The sequence below is a fragment of the Pseudoliparis swirei genome, chromosome 20, assembly GCF_029220125.1.
Source record: "Pseudoliparis swirei isolate HS2019 ecotype Mariana Trench chromosome 20, NWPU_hadal_v1, whole genome shotgun sequence".
Classification (NCBI taxonomy): domain Eukaryota; kingdom Metazoa; phylum Chordata; class Actinopteri; order Perciformes; family Liparidae; genus Pseudoliparis; species Pseudoliparis swirei.
The window spans coordinates 21411409-21434985 of record NC_079407.1 but is presented as its reverse complement, the minus strand read 5'-3'; the positions used below and the strand labels follow the sequence as shown (position 1 = coordinate 21434985).

Here is a 23577-nt window from a genome sequence, read left to right as displayed (position 1 = left end):
ACGATTGAAGAACTTCCATCAGTTCAAAGGTCCAAAACACTGTCGTGATATTGGGGCAAAACTCCTCGTGCCGCCATCATGTGCTTCTTTTTGAAGACGGCCACCTGTGAGAGGGTCTATATCTCCATGTGGAAGTGGGGCCTCTCCTCTCCCCTGTCCGTCTCTCTTGTGTCCAGGGGCCCCGCTGAGGCGGCCATGATGGCGTTGAGGCGCGTCAATGACAGGGAGCGCTGCTTGCGCCTCTGGGCCGGGTTTGGCTCGGCAGCGGCGTCCGGAAGGTGATCGTATCGCCGGCCGTCCTCGTCGTACTGGTACAGGCGGATGACGCGGCTACGGCGGCCCGGGGACAACGGAGTGTCTCCCCCTTCCTCCTCCCGTTTGCTAATGCCTGTCTCTCCATCATCCTCTTTCCTCTCCTCTCTGTCTTCTACCTCTTCTTGATCTTTCCTCTTTTGCGCATTTCCCTTCCTCTCGCCTCCATCCTCCTTGCTCCTGTCCTCCACCTGTCTCCACCCCTCATTTTCCTCCTTGCTCTCTCCATCTTTCTCCTCTACATCCTCACTGCACTTGTCCTCGTCTGTTTCTCTTTGACTCACTCCGTCCTCCAGATAGAAACCACAGACCTCTCTTTCCTCCTCTGCCTCCCCATCACACCCTTTATTCCTTTCCTTCTGACTCCCTCCTTCTTCCTCGATGTTGTCACATCCCTCCAGATAGGCCGTGGGGTTCTGCGCCGCCTCCTGCCGTTTTTGCCGGAAGCTTCTTTGAGGTTTGGCAGGGGGAGGTGTTGTCGTCTCCTCGGTTGCACAATCTGCAGCGTCGTCGTGCGCCATCTTAAAGGCCTGGTTGTCGTACATTGGCGGCAGGGTTGTCATAGTGACCTCAGTTCGGCAATGTTGTTGCGATGGTGATCGCAACCTTGTAGTAACTGCTCCTAAACACCTAAAGAGGAAACGGTTCACGTCTTCTATTGAAGATGTTCGCGTGACAATTTTGAGCATTTCTGACAAGGATCGACTGTCATAAGAACTCATTTAATACATTAATACCCATATGGAAAAATGACGTTTCCCTGTTTTTAATTACATTTGTTCATTACAATACAGCTAAGTGTAAACGGCATGTGCAGGAACGTGGTGACGTTTATAAAGTACTACATTAAAACATTGAATGGCATGGGAAAAAGAGACAAGTGTGACCTTGTCTCTTTTTCCCATGCCGTCAAAGAATGACCTCATGGGCTTTCCAAACTATTTCCTGGCACTCAAGACATCTGTCCACTCTAAATCACAAACTAAGGCTGTCATAGAGAAGGAAGTCCCTTTCCACCGACCGGATACCACAGATTCCAACAACAGTGATAGAAATGCGGCACTTTGTGAACTGTATCAGGCCATCAGTGAACAACAGACGGCTCACCCAGACGGCTTCACCATCTTTGCTGGAGATTTCAACCATGCAAACCTTAAGACTGTCCTTCCCAAACTACACCAGCATGTTGATTTCCCTACAAGAGGAGACAACATTTTGGATCTGGTCTACACAACCCACAAAGGAGCGTACAAGGCCTCCCCCCTCCCCCACATAGGTCTCTCTGACCACATCACCGTCATGCTAACGCCAGCATACAGACCCAGAGTGAAAGCCTCCAGACTGGTTCTGAAGCAGGTACGGGTGTGGCCAGAGGGGGCCTCCTGCGCTCTCCAAGACTGCTTTGACTCAACAGACTGGGGAATGTTTAAACAGGCAGCCACATACAACGACCACACAGACATTGGGGAGTACACAGACACTGTTACTTCTTACATTAGCAAGTGCATTGATGATGTGACCCATGTAAAGACCATCACCACTCGGGCTAACCAGAAGCCGTGGCTAACAGGGAAGTCCATCGGCTGCTGAGGACTAGAAATAGGGTCTTCAGAGCTGGGACGAAACGGACCTGAAAACAGCGAGCCAACCTGTCCCACGGCATCAGGAAAGCAAAAATTCCTACACAAAAAGATAATCCGGCACTTTAAAGACAGCAGAGACACACGCAGCCTGTGGCGGGGCATTCAGACCATCACAGACTATAAACCCACGCCACAGAACTGCGACAGCAACATCTCTCTGCTAAACAACCTCAACAGCTTCTTTGCCCGGTTTGAAGCACAGAACAGCACTCGTCCACACAAGACTCCGCCCCCTCCCCATGATCAGGTTCTGTGCCTGTCTGCTGCCAGCGTGAAGAGGACTCTCTCGTCCATCAACACCCACAAGGCAACAGGTCCAGACAACATCCCTGGTCGTGTGCTGAAGGACTGCGCAGAGGAGCTTAAGGACGTCTTCACGGATGTCTTTAATACTTCTCTGAGACAAGCTGTTCCATCATGCTTCAAGGTAACCACCATCATACCTGTGCCAAAGAAATCCACTCCGTCCTGCTTCAACGACTATCGTCCAGTGGCACTGACCCCCATAATCATGAAGTGCTTTGAACGACTAGTCATGTCGCATATCAAATCCATTCTCCCCCCCACTCTGGACCCTTTCCAGTTTGCATACCGGGCCAAACGGTCCACGGAGGATGCAATCTGCTCTGCTCTCCACCCAGCCCTCACCCACCTGGACAAAAAAGACTCCTATGTAAGAATGCTGTTCATAGACTTTAGCTCAGCATTCAACACAATCATCCCACAACAACTAATCTGCAAACTTGACCAGCTGGGGCTCAACACCTCGCTGTGTAACTGGCTGCTGGACTTCCTGAGTGAGAGGCCACAAGCAGTACGTGTTGGCAACAACACCTCGAGCAGCATCACACTCAGCACAGGGGCCCCTCAGGGCTGTGTGCTCAGTCCCCTGCTCTTCACCTTGCTGACTCACGACTGCAAAACCAGCTACAGCACCAATCACATGGTCAAGTTTGCAGATGACACAACATTGATAGGTCTCATCACCAAGGATGACGAGACCCTCTACAGGAGGGAGGTCAACCTTCTGACCACGTGGTGCGGAGCCAACAACCTCCTGCTCAACAACAGCAAGACCAAAGAGATCGTTGTTGACTTCCGGAAAGGCCACACCCATCACCCACCACTGACCATCAACGGTGCGGACATTGAGCAGGTCAGCAGCACCAAATTCCTGGGGGTGGAAATCAGTGAGGACCTCTCGTGGACAGCCAACACTACATCGCTGGCAAAGAAAGCACAGAGGCGCCTCTACTTCCTCCGGAAACTGAGGAAAGCAGGGAGCCCCCCATCCATCATGTGCACCTTCTACCGCGGCACCATCGAGAGTATCCTGACCAACTGCATCACTGTGTGGGGCGGAAGCTGCACAGACCACAGCAGGAACGCCCTGCAGCGCATAGTGAAGGCAGCTGGAAGGATCATGGGTGCCTCACTCCCCCCCCTCCCATCCCTGCAGGACATATACAACACCCGCCTCACCCGCAAAGCGACCTCGATTGTGAGTGACCCCTGCCACCCCTCACACGGTCTCTTCAGCCTCCTGCCCTCTGGGAGGAGGTACCGGAGCCTCCGGGCTCACACCGCCAGGCTGTCCAACAGCTTCATCCACCAGGCTGTCAGGAAGCTGAACTCTCTCCCCATCCTCCCACTCCGTCCTCTTTCAGACTCACATGTCTGAATGCTGCTAGCACAATTTATGTTGTCTATATGTTTACATGTTTCTTACTATTTTTGCACTTTATGTTGTCTATGCACTTTATGTTGTCTATATGTTCACATGTTTTTTACTATTTTTGCACTCTATGTTGTCTATATGTTGCACAATTCACTTTATGTTGGACAGAAGAGAAACGCAATTTCGATCTTCTGCATGTTTGCACATATGGAAAATTGACAAATAAAACTGACTTTGACTTTGACTTTGATTTAAAGGGCCAGTGTGTAGGATTGGGCGCTGTCTAGCGGTGAGGTTGCAGATTGCAAACAACTAAAACCTATTTGTGCCAAGCGTGTCGGGGACCCACAGTGGGCCACATGGAACCTTCAAAGGGCCCTCTCCGGAGCCTTTGTTTGGTTTGTCCTTTCTGGGCTACTGTAGGACCCTCTCCGTATGCAGATGGCAATGGCTCATTCTAAAGGTAACGTAAAAACAATTCTTATTTCCAGGTGATTAAACACTCTAATATACCTGGTAATATTATATTCCATTTCTGCCAATATCAAAATGCTACTCCCTGTTCCTTTTATACATCGCATGGCTGTATCACGTGACGATCACAGGACTCCAAAAACAAATAATCATACCAATGGTTTTCTGTCTTTTAGCTCATTTACTACAAGCCACAGCGCTCATATTTACACCTGAACGCACCTGAGAACTGGAGTCCTGCTGAGAGCTCCAGCGCTGAAGCCCACCACAAAGGTCAACAGCACTGACGCTGCCACAGCTCCGGCGAGCCGACCGCCTGAGGCTCCCGCCGGCTCCACGTCCCGGTTGAACCGGAGCGCTCCGCTTCGAGTGTGCTCGCGGTCAACGTGCAGCTCGTAGGGCCACAGTGTGGTTCCCTCTGCGTGCCGCAGGAGGCAGTAGTACATGCCGCGGTGTAGGCGGCCGGGGTTGGGGATCATCAGGCTCCCGTCGCGCTGCATTAAGACGAGGCCCGGTTTCCTGTCGGAACCGGGGGTCTGGAAGTCTCCGAGGGGGGTTTGCCAGTACTGGACCACACCTGCACAGGAAAGGAGGAGCGGTTACAGCGGCAGGTGAATGCTGCCGAGGTGAGCGACGTTGTTGCACATGTCCCTTCTTTCAACTTGACATTGTCTTTGTATTACACACACACACACACACACACACACGAGCACACACACACACTAGTCTATTTAGACTCTATCACATGTTCTGCTGCCAAAAAATCTCACCAGAGCGCCAAATGTGGACTAATTCGCCATGAAAATAGTCCCTAATAAATACACGTTTTGTTCTGCTGTTTGAGTTGTTTGTTGACCAGCTGTTAAAGGAAATACTTAGGCCCTTGGGCCCTTTTTCTCAAGAAATGTAAGAACATGAGCCGTTTTACATATTTCAACAGGAACCAGTCTTTTATATTTCGTATACATTTCTAATACATTATTTCTCTTCTCTATTTGTGTCCGATCCTCTTCACTGACCTGCGTTCTCTCCGTCTCCACAGTTCAAAGTCAGCGCTGCCTCCGGATGACCTTTGACCCTGCGGGTTGGTGCGACAGTCAGAGTGCCACGGCCAATAGCTGCTCTTTCTGGATGAGCTGAGGCGGCCAGAAAGGCCGTGAGAGTCAACCACCCAGTTAACATTTTGAACCTGCACAGGAAATTAGAGTCAGGTGTGTTTGTCGTGCTCACGTGCTGTAAATGACAGTTGGAGTTATAGCCAACACCTTTTCACCTTCAGTTCAATTTCGAGGTACTTTCTTGAGTAGTTCTATTTTATACTACTTTATGCTTCTACTCCACTACATCTCAAAGGCACATATTGTATTTTTGGCTCCTCTACAGATAGGTTTATTTACTTTACAGATTCATATTGATACAGAAATATAAATAAAGAAATATATTACGATAGATATCAAGAACTTAAAATAAGCTGCTGCAAAATGACACGCTGCCACGGGGAGAACATGCAAACTCCACACAGAAGGACTGCCCAGACTGGGAATTGGACCCATGGCCCTTCAGCTGTGAGGTGACAGCGCTAGCCACTACACCACCGTGCAGCCTAATAATATATAGTATTCTTAAATCTACAAATAGTATAATGGGTACTTACAGGCAGAAGGAGCAGGATTTGTCCTTTTGTAAACACAACATTCAAAGGGGCCGCCGTGAGCCAGAGCTTCTGCGTGAAGTCGCTGTTAATAACTTAGCGTTTCTTGTCGCACAGTAATTTCTGTCAATAACAGAGGCCTGAAAGTAAAGGAAACATTTACTCTGAAGATGTCTAAAGAAAGAACCCACGTGATGCATTTAGTGAGTGGTCAACTCTGTTGCATGCAGCGCCCGGCTAGCGGCACAATAAAGTGTCATTTTTTGACCCCCTCAGGCTTCTGGCCTTGTTGTGTTCTTTTTTGGAGGACCCTGTTGTGGAGGTGAAATGCTGCCCCCGATCTGTTTGAGCCGGTGGCGAGAGATTACACATTGCAGCTTTAAGTAGAATAGCGGACAAGGTTACCATAAGGTGCTGTAACTGTGAGAGGGGATTCAATCATTTTAAAGAGACATTTTACATTAAAATTCAATACAAAAATGTCAATACAAATGTTACTGAATCTAAATCAGAGAAGTCACTCGAGGAGTAGAATTACTTCACAGATCATGGATTAAGCTCTGAAGTCTTACTGTTAAAAGTATGAGGGAATGAGTTCTCACGAGTCTGTGGTATTTACCTGTGACGGACAGCTTGTGTGAATTCCTCTAGTTTCAGCCGTGCGGTTCCTTTCCTATGTGATCACACATCGTCTGATGGACGTCTCGCTGTACCACTCTCCTCTGGCAAAGTGTAAAGTGCAGTTTCTCACATGACACTGGATGTCGTCTCTGATGGTGTTAAAGATTAATAGCGCCGCATAGTCATTGTTTTTTAAAGCCACCTGTTTTCTGAACATCAGTTCTCAACCTCAAGTTAAACTCTGTGGTCAGTAAAGCCTGGAGAGGACACTTTTATTGGGGGGGGGGAGAAGGCTTGTTTTTGGTCTTTACAAATTATTTTTTACTTAAACTACTCAAATTCAAATACAATAATAAGGGGACAAAAGCAAGTTCATAAATGCATAGAATGAAAGATATCTACAAAATAAGTGATATTTATATTATGTGCAGTCAAAAAATCCCAAACAATAATTCTTATACACACTAGCGTTCATACCTCAGTTTTATGTTTGGTGACCAAGTTGTTTTTTAAGTATTTGTGGCCACAGACCTTTTTTTGTTTCATTTCTGAATTGTCAAAATAAAAAATTAATGAATGTGATCGCCGTCTGGATGTTTTTATATTTTGTTAATGAACCAAAATGTATTTATGAATGGGGTATTAAAACGTTATGATTTATGTCATGTAATATTATACAATCATGCTGTTGGTTTCCAGGGGAGGGTGAGATGTAAATATATTTGTATGTAGTAGCAGTAGTGTTTTATATGTTGCACTGGTCTCGCACATGGAAGCCTCACAGTAGTTGCTGTACTTACTACTGCAACTACTAGAGGGCGGTAGTGTGTTACAAAAGCCTCAATGGAAATCTCCATCTAAACTTTAAAGCAATATCCTTCCGACTGTCATGCAATGTAACAGGTGCTTATTAATAAAAAAAATTGTAAACTTAAAATCTGAATCTAGTTTGTTGAAACTTAGAAGGAATTCGTCTCACATTAATTTTAGAATTCATGTTCATACTAAACTACATTTTGGGGTCAAATAGTGTAGCCTCAGATTGATATTAATAATACCAAATATTTAACTCAACTAATTAGTTATGATACGCTTTTTGTAATACAGGTTAAGCTACCGAGCAGTATTTAAGGTCGTCCACATTGTTTCCGCCTTTACCAACTGCAACATTAACGTGATGAAAACACTAATCATTAAAATGTAATAACATATATTCAGAATCTTAAATCGTTCATGGGTTACTTTTGGACATTTTAGTGCATTTTGATGACTCTTTTACTTAAGTAAAAGTTTGAATGCAGGTCTTTTACTGCTAACTGAGTATTACTACAAGAGATCGGAATACCGCTTATGCTACTAATAAGGTTAGCAATATTGAGTCGTACAGATCTGTCCTTGACGCACGTGAAGGCATCACGGAGTCTGACTCCAGCCTTCAGATGAGAGAAGGCGGTTGGAGCTCCTCCTGTGCGTGTGTTACTGTGACGCTTGTCAACTAATTTAACTAACTTAATTCCCGCTGAAAAGATCCGCACATTTCCGACTTGACGACAGAGAAGGAATACGATAACAACAACAAACCACTGAGAAACCCTCCCAGGAGAAGAGGGAGAGAACAGCCGCCCGAGCCACCCGGGGAGCTGACGTTTAACCAAACAATTTACAGGTAAAGTCTGATTAGTTGAGGCTAATTTAGCTCAGAAATGTCTTTCATTCCCCTTAAGTATGCCAGAGAAACCTCAATCTCAACGAATACGTTTAAGTTAGTTTAATTAACCGTCGTTGTTCAGTTGAATTTTATACAAGATAACTTTCACAATTTGCTCGTAGAAACAATGTGTTAAACGTGTGTTTGAGGCGTTAGAGAAGGACACTAAACAAGTAAAAAGTACTACAGTAAAACAGGACATAAATTGTTCACAGTTGCGTGTTCCGCCTTCTTCACAGAAGATGAATATTCTTATGAAAAAGAAGAAAATATCCTGGCCGTTTTCAAGCTGTTTATAAAAATAAAAGGCGTTTCCGGAAACAACCTTCAAAATAAATTAATGTTGTAGACGGCGCTGAGGGTTTGTACATCCTGCTTAATGCTGGGTGCAGGACTCGTAAATACTTTACTTACCAAAAGTAGCAATCCTAAAGTGTCGCAATACTAGTGAACAAGTAAAAGTCCTGCATTGGCATCATATATACTAAAAGTACCAAAAGTAATAGTAAGTATTATGCAGAATATTAATCTATTGGGTTAAAACTATTGTTGCAATAATCTATTGGGTTAAAACAATTGTTGCATTAGTGTACATCACTTGGTGAAGCTGGGGCTAATTTGAATAATTTAAAGTTCGTGAATTAAAAAATAAATGTATTCTGAAACTATAAAATATATTCGAATTATTTGTTTTTTAGTTTGTATTGATAATCTGAATCTGCAAAGTAACTCATGTTTGAAGATAAATGAAGTATGGTAAAAGTGTAAAGTTGCAAAAATAGTGTTTCTTCGACAGACATTGTATTTTTACTTTGAAGGATTTATTGATCCAACTTCCGGTGTGATTTATTTTACTTACTCGGAGGGGCTTCACATAGTTGAAAAACACATGAAGCTCCTCTACAACTCGTGTTCTAACAAAGTGATACAAGTAGAGCCACATTATATTATCTGCAGAGTCTACAGCAAACATGTTAATGTCAAACATTAATGACATTAATGTTATGTTTTTACATTACATTACATTACATGTCATTTAGCAGACGCTTTTATCCAAAGCGACTTACAATAAGTGCATCATTGTTCAGTTGTGACACATTATCTGTGGTGGCACTAATGGGTGCCACCACAGATAATGTTTCACATGAAACCACACCCATGTTTGCCTGTTTTTCCTTCAGTTCTTTCTTGCTCAATAATCAAACCTTTGTGTCTGTGGATCAACACCGGTGATCCTTAGAGATCTGGTGTATTCACTATTTACAGCTATAAAAGTGAACCCAAAGTGAGCTGGGTGGGAGATTTAATGTCTGATCCTGATAAAGTTATCATACAATAATTTTAGGAAGTAAATCTGTTAATGCTGCAGGCAGTTTGAAAGTGGAGTTAACCATAACGCTGACAGTAGGTTGAGTAATCTTGGGTTTTCAGTAGCGATTACAGTTCTATATTACATTTTAATATTTCGGCCCCTGCAACCAGTGTTTATTGTCTGTATTTATAACATTTTTGGGAAGTCACAATACCTCCATTTTGTCACAATAACACACAACAACAAATGCAACAGGGGAGGCGACCTCTCGGACCTATTTCTGTTGAGTTTTATTTATTTATTTTTAACCACATGATATGCACGTATTATGAGCTAAATGTACCTAAAGTATGACAAGTAAAAGTATTGATAGTGCAGTAAAGTTATTATGTATGTTTCTGGATTATTATTACTACTATTAGATTATATCACGATTACTACCCTTTTTTTATTTAATCAAAAGTGATCTTATTAACTCATCACAAAATTGATCCTGCTGCGGTTATGGTGAACTAAACAATAATGAAAATCAGAATATTTTGGAGTAAACACACACACACACACACCACGCCCTACGCCCTCCCCTCATTGTCCCACTTTATTCAGCAGACAGGAAGTAGCTGTTAAGGACTCTCCTCACCAGCTCTGCCTCTTCTCGCTGTTCCAGAAAGAAACTTTCTTGTGTTTGTTTTGCTGGTGATCCGCAGTCAAACACGACTGTCCGACTTTCTGTTTGTCATCCTGTCACATGACTGGTGGGGCCGTTTATGTTTCGAGTGTTTTTTTGGCAAAATGACCAACACTGTTTAGTCTCAGCCATGCCTTTTTCATTTCTAGTTTGGCGGTATTGCATTGTAAATAATATATTTGAACAGACAGTAGGGGCATTTTTAATGTTTATGTAATGTGGAAAAAAATATTGTCAGAATTGGAGTGTAAAAAAAATGCTGATTAATGTGTCAGTTTTGGTCTGTGCAGGAGGATGGTGGTTCCATACGAGGGCCAGTCTTTCTCTGCCCTGAGGAGGCAGTGTCAGCAAAATGGAAGTCTGTTTGAAGACCCCCTGTTCCCCACATCCGACCAGTCTCTGTTCTACCAGAGCAACCGCATCGGCAGTGTCACCTGGAAAAGGCCGAAGGTGAGAACAAAAGAAGTGGTTTGCTATTTTTTGTTGACAATTTTTCTTTAGCTTTAGCTGTACATCAGGAACATAGACTCTAAATAAAAAAGTCACCCAAGGTTTTTGGACAGCCATTCTGAAGCTTCAAGCTTCAAAAACGCAAGCGGGTGGAGCCAAGTGCTACCGAACGCTGAATAAAAGAGATTTAATTTGTTTTGTTTACAATTAACTTTCATGACCTGAAACCAAACTGTGAAAGGGTTTAAGTTCAAAGACAAAAACACAGAGATTGTCCCAGACCGGACAATGCCGTGGTAGCACCAATCACCTTGTAGCCACGACCCTAAAGTATACCCTGCTTAATGTTCTATTTGTCTCTAAATTGACCATTATATACTAAATAAAAATCATGCTGTTTTGAAGAAGACTTGAAACTAGATAATTACTTTTCTCTTCGAATATTACCCACCTCAATTGGCTCCATCATTTTTATTTATTTTTTAACCCACTGTGGTCCTGATAAAGAGGCATATTTTTCAGGATTTCTAGATGAAATCTTTGAGTTCTCAACATATTGTCTACTTAACAGGAGTATGCGATTTCTTTTCTAGTTTCAATAAAAATCAAACGGCCACCTCACTGTTGACCCTATCGGACAAACAACACTGACATGCTGCAGAGGAAACGAACATGCAACAGCCAATGTAGCGAGGAATAGGCACAGTGAGATGGAGAGATGAGAGGAGGCGGTAGGTGGGGAAGGGGAAGACGAGTACAATGGAGAGCATGCACAGAGAGGGAAAGGAGGTTACTGAACAGGCAGTGGAATTCATGGAAATCCCATTCCAACACCCGGGAATGTTTTGTGTGTGTTTACCTGCATGTTTACTCTTTGATGCAAATATTTGGACAGCAGAATAACATGCTGAGAGTGTCTCGGGAGTAATTTACTCCACGGTTATTCTCATATGGGTGGTTGCATAGGGACTGATTAGGACTCATTGTGGCAAAGAAATGGGCAACAACAACAAAATCATCATTTGTTGGGGGCAATAAGCACAGGATTTGAAGGGAAGTGAACACACCAACATGCACCGTTATATTTCACCTTAAATGCGTTAGTTCGACGGAAAGATTGTGATGTCTCGTGTTATGGCACACGGCCCTGTTAGTGTGGAGGTTGTGATCTGGAAGGAATTAGCAGATGTTCTCTTCCAAAAAATAAAGACCTGAGCCGTAAAGGCGCTGCTTCTCCGCAACGTATATATTCTCTGTTTCCTTTGTATCCAAGTCCAGTTTTTCATGGAGCAGCCGAGTTTAATAATGGTTTTTCAGGAACAGGATCAGGCTTTTTTCAGGACGAATACATAGCTCGATATAAAATCAGTGAACGTGAAATGAGTGATAACAGAAGCTGAGGCGTCTGTTAGAGACCGTGACCTTCAGTAACCTCTGCATCCCAAACTGTACTTCCTGAAGTCCTCCACAGAGAGACTCTGAGGCTGTCCTGCCCAGCTTTAAGACGTGTTCACTCAGACATCTTGGGGCCCCCGGGAGGAAACATCATTTATTTGAAGTATTGCAAAGTCGATGCATCAGAACGGGAGACGTTGTCTTTTTTCAGTCCCCCTATTCTTTTTTTCCCTTTGGGTGTGTTTTGCTCGTAGCAGCTGATGTAGCCTGGAGCCACAATCAGAGACGATAAACTGGCCACAGAAGTCTGGTCGGCTCACTTTGTTCGGACTTCACACGTCCAGGTTTCCTTTTTGCATTTTCAAACTTGTAGAATGTTTGTAGTCTGTTAAAACGAGGCGTCTAGTTACTCGATCGACGGCCTCAGTCCAGAACAAACATCGGACTTGTTTGATATCAGAGTTGTTTGCTCCAGACACACCCGATGCTTTTCAGTTTTCACTGCGCCTTCGTGGTTTTTAGGAGTGTTTTTTTCTGCAGTGCATCAGTAACCACTGCAGCCAGTTTAGTCGGTTAAATGATGAGATGCTCTTAATGAAGATATTGATTGATGCCTTTGCAGCTTCTTTCTCCTGCTCTTTCAACTGTACAATGTCTTTGTATTACACACACACACAGTACGAGCGTGAGTTTGTTGTGGGAAACATGCTAAAACTTTCTTGCTACAGCAGCTTATTTTTTAGAAAGACAGTTTTATTCCAACTGTGAATCTGAACAATTTGCCAACCGACTGTATCTGAAAGAAACGACCAGCTAAAGCCGAACCTGCCTTTTTTATAAAGTACTGTCGATCATTGATGATCTGAGCTGGTAAATATTTAAACAGGAAACTTAAAGCACTCCCATAGATCAATATTATGGATTTTTCCAGGGAGTGTTGAGAGGGGAAACATTCATGTCGTTTCACCCTAAAGTTAAACTGTCTCTGAGGCGGTTCCAAATCCGTAAAATACCCAGTTACCGGTTCTGCTACGGAGTCAGATCTCCTTGGAAAATATATATGTATATTATATATATTTATATTTTATATATATATATATATTATACATATATATTTTCCAAGGAGATCTGATATATACAGGACTGTCTCAGAAAATTAGAATATTGTGATAAAGTTCTTTATTTTCTGTAATGCAATTAAAAAAACAAAAATGTCATGCATTCTGGATTCATTACAAATCAACTGAAATATTGCAAGCCTTTTATTCTTTTAATATTGCTGATTATGGCTTACAGCTTAAGAAAACTCTAAAATCCTATCTCATAAAATTTTAATATTTCCTCAGACCAAGTAAAAAAAAGATTTATAACAGCTGAGTGTTTGTCAAGGCTCAGGAAACCCTTGCAGGTGTTTCGAGTTAATTAGACAATTCAAGTGATTTGTTTAATACCCTACTAGTATACTTTTTCATGATATTCTAATATTTAGAGATAGGATATTTGAGTTTTCTTAAGCTGTAAGCCATAATCAGCAATATTAAAAGAATAAAAGGCTTGCAATATTTCAGTTGATTTGTAATGAATCCAGAATGCATGACATTTTTGTTTTTTTAATTGCATGACAGAAAATAAAGACCTTCATCACAATATTCTAATTTTCTGAGACAGTCCTGTATATATATATATATATATATATATATACGAACAAGTCAAATTTAGCATCGTTTGTGTATGTTTAAAGAGGAAATAGGATGAAGAGAAAGGAGACCCATGTGTGCGTGTGTGCGTGTGTGTGTGTTTGTGTGTGTATGTGTATGTTTTTAGTGGTTGAACAGATGAGTACGTTTGTGGCAACCTCTAATTTGACAAAGCACACACAGCGAGTGGCATTTAAAGTTTCTTTCTTTTCTCGATGTACATTGCAATTACAATGTCTGAGACGCATAAACATATCCGTCTGTGCATGTAAAAATGGATTTCCAAGAAATAATGTGTATAGTACACGCAAATGAAATAAGGTTAATTATAAACTAAACGATGCTGCAATAACATATATAACCTATTGCGAATAAACCTGGGGCGTTAAATGTGCCCATTCGCTTTCTGGCCACTAGCTTGACACGGCTAATGCCCACATGCTAAATATGAAGCTTACAGTAGCGCCATGTTAGCTTAGCACAAACGCTGGAAGCCTGGCTCTGTCCACAGATGAACTAAATCTGTACCAGTGAAGCTCTCTTATTAACTCTGAAATATCTTGTATTTGAACATGTACTATGTTCAGAGCTCGATGTATACGTCTGCCTCCACATGGTGAGTGGTCTTTGTGGTTCATCCCGGTTCCTTCATTTAGCTCCCGTCCTGATAGTCGGCTGTTTTGCTTTGAGCGTTCAGAAGCTATTTCTATTTAATCGGAGGGTGTATATTTCTTTCTTTCCCCCTGTATTTACCTTTATGGTTGGCTAACGCCCTGCTGCACATTCATACATAAGCTGCCCAGTATGTGAACACATCTCTCAAGTGTAGTTAGCCTTAATCATCTCACGTCTCTCAGATGGAAACTAATTTACAAAACTTTACCTGTCAAGTGAACTTTCCCATTATGTCGCGTTCAAAGAGAATTCATCATCCAGTCAATCTTTTGTTTGTTATGAGTCTGATTTGGTTTTCGCAGATATTTCAAAATGCACCTGTCGTTTTGAAAGTGTCAGAGTCTTTGTAACCTTGAACTATTTTATAAACCTTTTAATGGGAGTCCATTACATTTAAAGGATTGTACCTCTTCTTTTTGCTGAGTTGATATTATTTATTTGAAATAAGAAGGACAACGTACCACTGATTGTAATGATGTTTGTCCTTCTAGGAGTTATGCGGCAACCCCCATCTGTTTGTGGACGGCATCAGTGCCCATGACCTGCACCAGGGCCAGCTGGGAAACTGCTGGTTCGTAGCCGCCTGCTCCAGTCTGGCCTCCAGGGAGGCGCTATGGCAGAAGGTGAGACACAGAGACGGTGTCCATGTTCTACATTCATTTGAGTTTTGTGTCAGAACGTCGCTGCTTTTTTGTTGCAACAACTCAAAAACAAAAATATGACAGTATTCAGCTGGGCAGCGAAGGGCGTGTTTCATTTACAAGAGGAAGTTTAGTTTGGAGCCTAATAAGACCCCAATCCTATTACCCCACTTGGGGAAGTGGTAGGGCTACATGGCTCTCCAGACCCACATTATCGTGTTTACATCTAATACAAGTTTTGTTACAAACTTTTCTTATCACATTAGTTTTAATCTTTGTCCATTCACTTCTATTTTCCTACAGAGGAAACTCATTCTGGCCCTTTTGTATCCACGGCCTCGTTCGTGACCAACGGCTCAGCTCTGTCTTCACCAAGAACTAATGAAGAGAACATTACCATTTATTATTTATATTTATTGATTATCACTTGCAGAATTGACACAGTTCAGGAAGACACTGAGATTACGTGAGAGTTTCTTGCTTCTCAATACATGCAGTTATCGTCCTGACTATTATCGTATGGAGTGGAACAAAGACCTTATCAACACACTTTCACGTTCTACTTTAGTCCATTACACTTCCATTTTGTAATAAACCCTGAGCTTTGACAATGAGATGATTGTGTGGTCTTTGTTATCCCCCAGGTGATCCCTGACTGGAAGGACCAGGAGTGGGATGAGGAAAAACCGGAATCCTACGCCGGGATCTTCCACTTCCGATTCTGGCGGTTTGGTGAGTGGGTGGACGTGGTGATCGACGACCGGCTGCCCACGGCGAACGGGGAGCTGGTGTACTGCCACTCCAACGACAGCAACGAGTTCTGGAGCGCGCTGGTGGAGAAGGCCTACGCCAAGTAAGACTTCCCTCGTGTGTGTTTTATCCCTCACGCACAAGTACAGTGGAGCAGCCGACGCTCCGCCAGATGTATAAACAATATGTTTACATACAATATATTATGTTCAAATATAAGACTGTGGTAGTAGACTGATACAGCAGTGGTAAAAACAGAAACAGTATTTTACGAACCATGTTATTTCTGTCAGTTGTTGAATGGCGCTATGTTTGCTTTGAACTTTTTAGCCAGGAGATGCAGTTAGTAACATCAGCTGTGGGAAAATAGATTATTTTATTGATTGTTGTTGGTGATTATTGCGTTGTTATAAACAGTTTAACGCCCAGAACAGGTTCTATAATAGTGTGTTTACACCTTAATGATGTTTTTTAGGATGTGCGGATGCTACGAGGCGCTTGACGGGGGCAACACGGCCGACGCTCTCGTAGATTTCACCGGCGGCGTTTCCGAGCCGATGGACTTGATGGAGAACGGCTTCAAAGACGACGACGAGAAACGCAATGAGCTGTTTGAGAGAGTCCTGAAGGTCCACGACAGAGGGGGACTCATCAGCTGCTCGATCCGGGTGAGGAGAGGTGCAAACGTGGGGCGGCTCAAAGATTGAGTGGCTTAATTCAGGCATGATTTGACAGACTCACTGAACCGGCGCTGTGTCCTTCTAGGCGACCACTGCGGCCGACATGGAGGCCAGGCTGTCCTGCGGCCTGGTGAAGGGCCACGCCTACGCGGTGACAGACGTCCGCAGGGTGAGGCTGGGCCACGGCTTGATGGCCTACTTCCGGTCTGATAAACTCACCATGATCCGCATGAGAAACCCCTGGGGAGAGAAAGAGTGGAACGGGGCCTGGAGCGACAGGTGAGGAGGAGAGAAACACAGACCGTGTTTTCTACACGGATCGTAAATCTCGTGGGGATAATGTTTTAAATCTGTCCAGAGCACAAACTAAAGTGTAGTCCCAAACCATTTCTATCCCTTTTTAATTCTGCCCAGTTTGGATTGAACATTTGGCATCTGCCATCACGAGAAGCATACAGACCTTTTTTTCTGCCTTTTTGCAGCTCTGAAGAGTGGAAGAAGGTCAGTAAGAGTGAGAGGGAGACGATCGGTGTCACCGTGCGGGATGATGGAGAGTTCTGGTGAGTTCTAGTCCAACACTGCCCCCTGTTGGCAGAAACAAGGTACCTGGAGCTTTGTGACTAACCCTAAAGTCAGTGGCCCAATCTCCATCTCCGGACTCATGGACTTTGACTCCTCCCCCCTCCTGCAGGATGACGTTTGACGACTTCATCGTCAACTTCACGGACCTCATCCTGTGTCGCCTCATCAACACATCCTACCTGAGCTTCCATAAGACCTGGGAGGAGTCCGTGATGCGGGGCTCCTGGCAGCGCCATGACGAGCCGCTTCTCAACCGAGCCGGAGGCTGCACCAACCAAAAGCACTCCTTCCTCCAGAACCCACAGGTGTGCTTTTCTCTCATCGAATCATGGGTTATCCGATTTGGTGTTCTTTTGCGATAGTGCTGTTGTGTCTATTTCTTTTTCTTCTGTGTTGCAGTACGTGTTTGACGTGAAGAAGCCGGAGGACGAGGTTCTGATCTGTCTGCAGCAGAAAGACCGCAGAGCCACACTGAGAGAGGGACGAGGAGAAAACCTGGCTATTGGCTTTGAGATTCACAGGGTCAGCTCGCTGTGTGTGTGTGTCTTCTAGGTCTAAACTGAACATGTATTGCAGGGCTGTTGTAGCTTTATAAGATTACATTAGTTGTAAATAAGTGTATAAAATAAACTGAATCCAGTTTACTTGTCAAACAGTGGCGTCAAACTCAGGTCCCCCCTTTGATCGTGCATATAATAATCATACTTTAGGATATGAGGGTCACCCCAGGTCGCCCCTGCCAGTTTCAATACAATTTTTAAATACTGTTAAAGTATTCAGCTGTTAAAGTCTGTGCTCTCTCTCTGTGTTCAGGTGGAGTTCAACAGAACCTACCGTATGCACGTCACCCAGCAGAAGGTTGGCGGGAGCGTCTTCATCAACTCGAGGTCTGTGTTTATACGCATTGAGCTGACGGAGGGGCGGTACGTCATCATACCCACGACCTTTGACCCTGACCTGGAGGGAGTCTTCCTGCTCCGCACCTTCACTGACGTGCCGTCCGACTGCAAGTGAGTCGGGACCCACTGGGCTCGTTTTAGTTTATTGTGATAAACTGATATTGTGAAATGACATGGTGGTCCGGGTTCTCCAATATGGACGATCATTTCTTCAGTGTCCTCCTCTCCACCACCTGTTCCGGAAAGTCCTGTTTGCAGGCGAGGATGGAGCGGGCCTTCCTCACCAGTTTAGTGAATCTGTTGGTGTCTCCGGCTCCAATGCTGCTCCCCCAGCAGAGTAGGGAGAAGTCCAGAGCACTGGTCCAACAGACTGGTAGAACATCTCAGAGCACTGGTCCAACAGACTGGTAGAACATCTCCAACATCTTGCTGCACACATCGAAGGATCGAAGTTTCCTAAAGAAAAAGAGTCGACTCATCTCCTTCTTGTACACAGCGTTGATGTTGTCATCCTAGTTCAGTCTGTTGTCGATGGAGACACCCAGGTACTCCTCCACTATGTCCACATCCTCTCCGAGAACTCTCAGCGGTCAGGGAGCTGTCGTCTTCCTCCTGATGTCCACCAACATCGCTCTGGTCTTGGCCACATTCAGAAGTGATTTCTACCGGCCCACTCCACAAAGTCAACCACGACTTCCCTCCACTCCCCGTCCATCCTTAATACACCCGACCACTGCAGTCATCAGAGAACTTCTGCACATGGCGTGACCCTGAGTTGCACTGAAAGTCAGTGGTGTACAAGGTGAACAGGAAGGGAGACGGAACAGTTCCCTGTGGGGCTCGAACGTCCCTGACCACCGTTCCAGACAGCACACGGCCCAGTCGGACACACTGTGGTCTGCCTGTGCGGTATTGGCGATGCAGAAGATGGTGGACGCGTTAACACCACCACCCGCAGCTTCTCACTCAGCAGCAGTGGTTCGATGGTGTTGAATGCCCTGAAGAAGTTAAAGAAAGCGATTCTCACAGAGCCACCGGTTCCATCCAGGTGGACTGGGCTTGTTGCAGCAGGTAGACGATGGCGTCGGCCACTCCCTCACGAGGCTGGTAAGCAAACTGCAGAGCGTCCAGTGAGGATTTCAGCTGTGGTCGAAGGTGGGCCGAGACCAGCTTCTCTAGCACCTTCATCATCCAGGTCTGCAGCAGGTTTACGTTCGGTTACAATGATCACTGGCTGCGTTGCAGAGACTTTTTCAAGACATAGAAATGTCTTTGGGCTAAACCACACAGGTGCAGTTTACAGCTAATGAAAGCAGTCCCTATACAGTTCTAAATGAAAACATAAGCATAAGAACTAATACAGGTATCTCTCTGTCTGTCTGTCTGTCTGTTTGTAGGGAGTTGACTCTACATGAACCTCCACAGACCTGCTGGTCCGGGTTGTGTGGTTATCCCTCTCTGGTCACTCAGATCCATGTACTGAATGCGAATGGACTCGCAGGACAAGACTCTGATGGAGGTAGGTTTGATTTTTCATCATGAGACCATCAACAATTTTAATCACATCAAATTTTCTTTTATTAGCTGTACAAAACCGTTTATTTTATTTTAAGATTAATTTTCAATACAAATATTGAAAAACATTTGTTTTTAATAATAATTGTATTATAAATGAATGAATGTATTCTATATTACATCATGTATTTTATTCTATTATATTATAATATGCAGGCCATATGGTGGGTTTTTATGTCCTAAATTATTATTGTTAGGTTGTAGCCCACCTTTTGGGCTTTGGTTATTATTTACATACTTTGGGTCTCTTTTTAAACTGACCTGCTGTCAGTTGAAGCGGCTGTAGCTCAATGTCGTGGTTGGCCAGTCGATGGCAGTAGCAGCTCTGTAACGTCAGTGACTGCCGCTGGAGTTCTTGCGCAGCAGTCTGAATGTAAATGATAACAGACAGCTGCAAGGCTTGAAGTCATCGAGGTTATGCTGTATTTGTCGTTATTAGAAATACTTTGTACTTTCATCAAAGTATAGTTAAAGTACCAAAAGCTCTCGTTATACAGAATGACCCATTTCGTAATAGTATATAATTACATAATTAGTATTATATTACTGGATTATAATGAATAATATATGCTGCAGCTGGTAACGGTGGAGATTATTATAACTGCTTTATATACTGCTGGTAGGGAGCTCAATGTATCAAAATACATCATTATTTAATTCATCAAATACATCTAATGGATTAAAAAAATATAAAGTAGCATAAAATAGAAATACTCAAGTCAAATACAAGTACCTCGAAATTAGTACAATACTTGACACTACACCACTAGTGACACACAGGTGTGCCTGCATCTTTCTTCATCTTACTTCTACACTCCTATTTTATATTCTCTCTACAACGTGTTCGCTAGAATAATGTAGCTTCTAATCACAATCCAGATGTGTTTGGCTTTTGTAGCTCAGAAGCTGATGATGAAAACTAAAGATATCAAACATTATTTCCTCATCTTAAATCACACATTAATACATTAAACTGACAGAGGTTTGTTTGTGTGTGTGTGTGTGTGTCTCCAGTGTCGGACCCCTATGTGTTAATTCGTTGTGAAGGAGAGAAGGTTCGCTCACCAGTCCATAAAAACACACGCAGCCCCAACTTCGACACCAAAGGACTCTTCTACAGGAAGAAAGCCAACCAGCCAATCAGAATTGAGGTTTGTGTGTGTGTGTGTGTGTATATATGTTATTGCTGTATTTTAACTATTACTAACTTAAAGCTCATTCTCTAATTATGAATCCTTATTTATTAATTGATTATATATTCTGTTAATAATCTGAATCAACAACGTGATCAGACGAATATGAAGCATGAAGCACACTTTACATGTAGTTGATTAGAAGTATAAAGTAGCATACAATAAAATTGTACTTAAGCAGTGTAACTACTACTATTCCTCCGCTGAACTTGTGTACATGCATTTTGTCGTGACGTTCAAGCGGTGACTTCCTGTTTCTCCGTGCCTCTCAGATCTACAACCACAACGTGTTGATGGACTCCTTCCTGGGTCAGGTGACTCTTCCCGCCGAGCAGGGCGAATTCCACCAGACGCTCCACCTGAGGGACAAGGGCGATCGCCGTGACAACGACCTGCCGGGAACACTCACCGTCACAATAGTGACCAGCGCGGTGCTCACCAACATCTGACACTGCCACGGAAAATAAAATTGTCCAGGCCGCTCAAGTTTAACCGCTGTGTAAGGGTTAAGTTACATATTTGGCACAAATGGAGGGTTTACATTTTGGATGATTACTTTCTAGAAGATTGCACATCCTGCAGGAGGCCTGGGGGGATCAAACCTGATGCTCTTGCTGTATTGAAGGAATCTTATTTATCCTAAAAATAATATGTAGTTGGCTTCTATACACGTTTACATATTATTCTGTGAAAGACACACAAGGATACACATGCTTATTTCTCATGCCAAAAGCAACAATGCTGATAATTCAACATGAGAATGTATTATCTTTCAATGTAATAATTTGATGAAATCCTATATCTAGATATTGTGATATAAAATTACCCTGGCATTATTACCAACATCCTCTTCTTGAACCCTTTTACCCTCCACATTACCACATCATCCACTTTGTTATCTAGGGTTATTCAGATAAGAGTTCATTTTATTCCTATAGCCCCAAATAGTAAATAGGATAATAACGTTCGGATAATAGATTGGATATAATTTATTGGGGGCGTGGCTTTTGAGGGAGGCCTACATGGGTTGGGGCTGTCTATGTTGTTGACTTGGCGACTTTCTCGCTAGATTTAGCAACTTTTGCATCTAAACGTAGTCTGTGTTTACAGTTCTTCATGTTATGTCTATTGACCACTACTTAGTGCCATTTGTATTTTTCTGTTTCATGTCTATTTTACCTTCTTCTTTTTTTTTAACCCTTTTTAAAATCCTATTGACCTGTCTTTTTATATGGGCCTCTGATATCACAACTCCTGTACACCACTTTGTATTGCCTCGTTGAGAAGTTCTACACAAATGTACTTGCCCTACCCAGATGTATATCATCATGTTTAAACATAGCCAGCTGCAGAATCTGACATTGTAGTTAGCATGCTGCTATGTTTTCCATATCATTTGTCAGATACTTAGTTTCTCATCATATGCACCCTGGTGGGTTTTTGTTGTTGATAAAAACAGATGTATCTTCTTGAATTATATCAAGTAATTCACTCTGGGTGAATACAATGGTATTTTTGTCTAATTACATGTTGTAGTTTACATTGTCAGAATGTATCAAATAAATATAAATATACACTGCCATTCAAAAGTTTATAATCTGATTTTTTATTGACATTTTTCTTCTTTGCAGGGATATAAATACAATTATTTAGACACCAAATGATTTATTTACATGTTTTATTCCCCAAGTGTTCCATGACGGGGAAGAACACTGTTGTTCTTCTAGATTGAATTTCATTTTGATTTCAGTGACCCTCCATCATTATTGGACCACAACGGTGCAACTGGGCTCTACATTTTGAGACTGGCTGTTTATCTTTGGGGCCCGCTGCAGTCTACTAAGTGGTTATTATTACATTTATAAAGTGATAAGATCCCAACGTCCTGCTGCCACCGCCAGCCCCTGCCTCCCTCATGAGTCTCCCTATGTCCCCTCCTACTGTGACTTGTCTCTGGTTTCAACTAACATGCCTATATTCTTTGAATTATGAAATGTGGATCAAACTAACATTCGTATACCCAAACTGGGCAGAATTAAACATTGTTCAGACACAGGTCGTGGTGCTCTGTGGTTCTCTGTATAGATTTAAAACATTTCTTCTTGACAGAATAAGAATTTCCAATATGTAGAAAAATATATAGCTTGAGGTTCAAATGAATCTTTTGACATAGTTATTGTCTCAGGAACTTAATTTGCTAAATATTAGCTTTAAATTTACTTTGATATTTTTGAAATTCAAGGTACTTATATATTTGTACTTGTTTTTTTACTTTTATATATATATATATATATATATATTTAACGATGTGACTTCCTCTCACTCATACTGAAGCAATGATTCCCCAATAATTCAACCACTTTTGCGTTCCAAATTTATAATAATAATAATAATAAAAGCACTTAAGCTTCTGTATTCTTGTGTGTGTATGTGTGTAAATTAATATTAGCGCAAATATTGTCTTAGTTATGTTTGTGGAGCCAATTGAGGACATTTAGATTACATTTAATCATGAGTCACTTGGGACCAGTTTTTCTCCAGGTTTTAGTAATAACTAATGTACAGCGTGTAGTAGTCATGTTTATTTTTCAATGTTGCAGATGATGGGGTCGGACGATGTTGCCCTAAAACAACATGATGATATTTCAGGGTGTAACTGTGACACTCTTATTCTTGACAATGTGACAAAATACTGATTAAAAAATATATATACATTCTCAGAACTTACACTTTCACTCAAATATGAGGTTACCTGTTACATTGTTTTTTTTGTCTTCCCTTCAATAAACAGAGATAAAAACAGTATTATTCAGGCACAACATGTTTTATTTAGATTGGACATACTTGGCCACAAAAGAAGAATTAAATAGTTAAGAACATGCATTTAGTTTATCTCCAGAAAGTGTTACGTGACGCTAGATAACACTGTTGGAAAATATCAAAATATACCAAA

General features: G+C 42.7%; 2 protein-coding genes and 1 long non-coding RNA gene across 4 annotated transcripts; 2 read left to right on the top strand and 1 right to left on the bottom strand.

Annotated features, from left to right (window-relative positions):
- Positions 1-33: 33 nt before the first annotated feature.
- On the bottom strand, positions 34-4627 carry LOC130210726 (uncharacterized). Its single transcript, XM_056441209.1, has 2 exons — positions 4330-4627; positions 34-942 (listed from the first exon to the last, which is right to left on the bottom strand). The coding sequence occupies exons 1-2, from the start codon at positions 4605-4607 to the stop codon at positions 117-119; spliced, it is 1104 nt and encodes a 367-aa protein (XP_056297184.1). The 5' UTR covers positions 4608-4627; the 3' UTR covers positions 34-116.
- A 16-nt stretch (positions 4628-4643) lies between these two features.
- Positions 4644-6961, top strand: LOC130210728 (uncharacterized). The gene is made up of 2 exons (XR_008834853.1): positions 4644-4733; positions 5150-6961. It is a non-coding gene; the product is annotated as an uncharacterized LOC130210728 (long non-coding RNA).
- An 873-nt stretch (positions 6962-7834) lies between these two features.
- capn5a (calpain 5a) lies at positions 7835-22206 on the top strand. 2 transcript variants are annotated; one of them, XM_056441745.1, is made up of 13 exons: positions 7835-8045; positions 10378-10537; positions 14796-14927; positions 15590-15798; positions 16171-16363; positions 16461-16654; positions 16858-16935; positions 17067-17262; positions 17357-17479; positions 17771-17967; positions 19254-19375; positions 20446-20582; positions 20897-22206. In XM_056441745.1, exons 2-13 carry the CDS (start codon positions 10382-10384, stop codon positions 21071-21073), a joined length of 1914 nt encoding a protein of 637 aa, XP_056297720.1. In that variant the 5' UTR covers positions 7835-8045; positions 10378-10381; the 3' UTR covers positions 21074-22206. The 2 variants fall into 2 exon arrangements, with proteins under 2 accessions (XP_056297720.1, XP_056297721.1); XM_056441746.1 differs by having other exon boundaries at positions 10363-10537.
- Positions 22207-23577: the final 1371 nt, after the last annotated feature.

Bases quoted from the DNA above. Each gene is read 5' to 3' on its own strand.
- capn5a (XM_056441745.1), top strand. From the start codon at position 10,382: ATGGTGGTTCCATACGAGGGCCAGTCTTTCTCTGCCCTGAGGAGGCAG. The intron at 10,538-14,795 runs GTGAGAACAAAA...TTGTCCTTCTAG, and splicing joins TCACCTGGAAAAGGCCGAAG to GAGTTATGCGGCAACCCCCA. The intron at 15,799-16,170 runs GTAAGACTTCCC...GATGTTTTTTAG, and splicing joins GTGGAGAAGGCCTACGCCAA to GATGTGCGGATGCTACGAGG.
- LOC130210726 (XM_056441209.1), bottom strand. From the start codon at position 4,607: ATGCAGCGCGACGGGAGCCTGATGATCCCCAACCCCGGCCGCCTACAC. The intron at 943-4,329 runs GTGCGTTCAGGT...TTTCCTCTTTAG, and splicing joins AGCAGGACTCCAGTTCTCAG to GTGTTTAGGAGCAGTTACTA.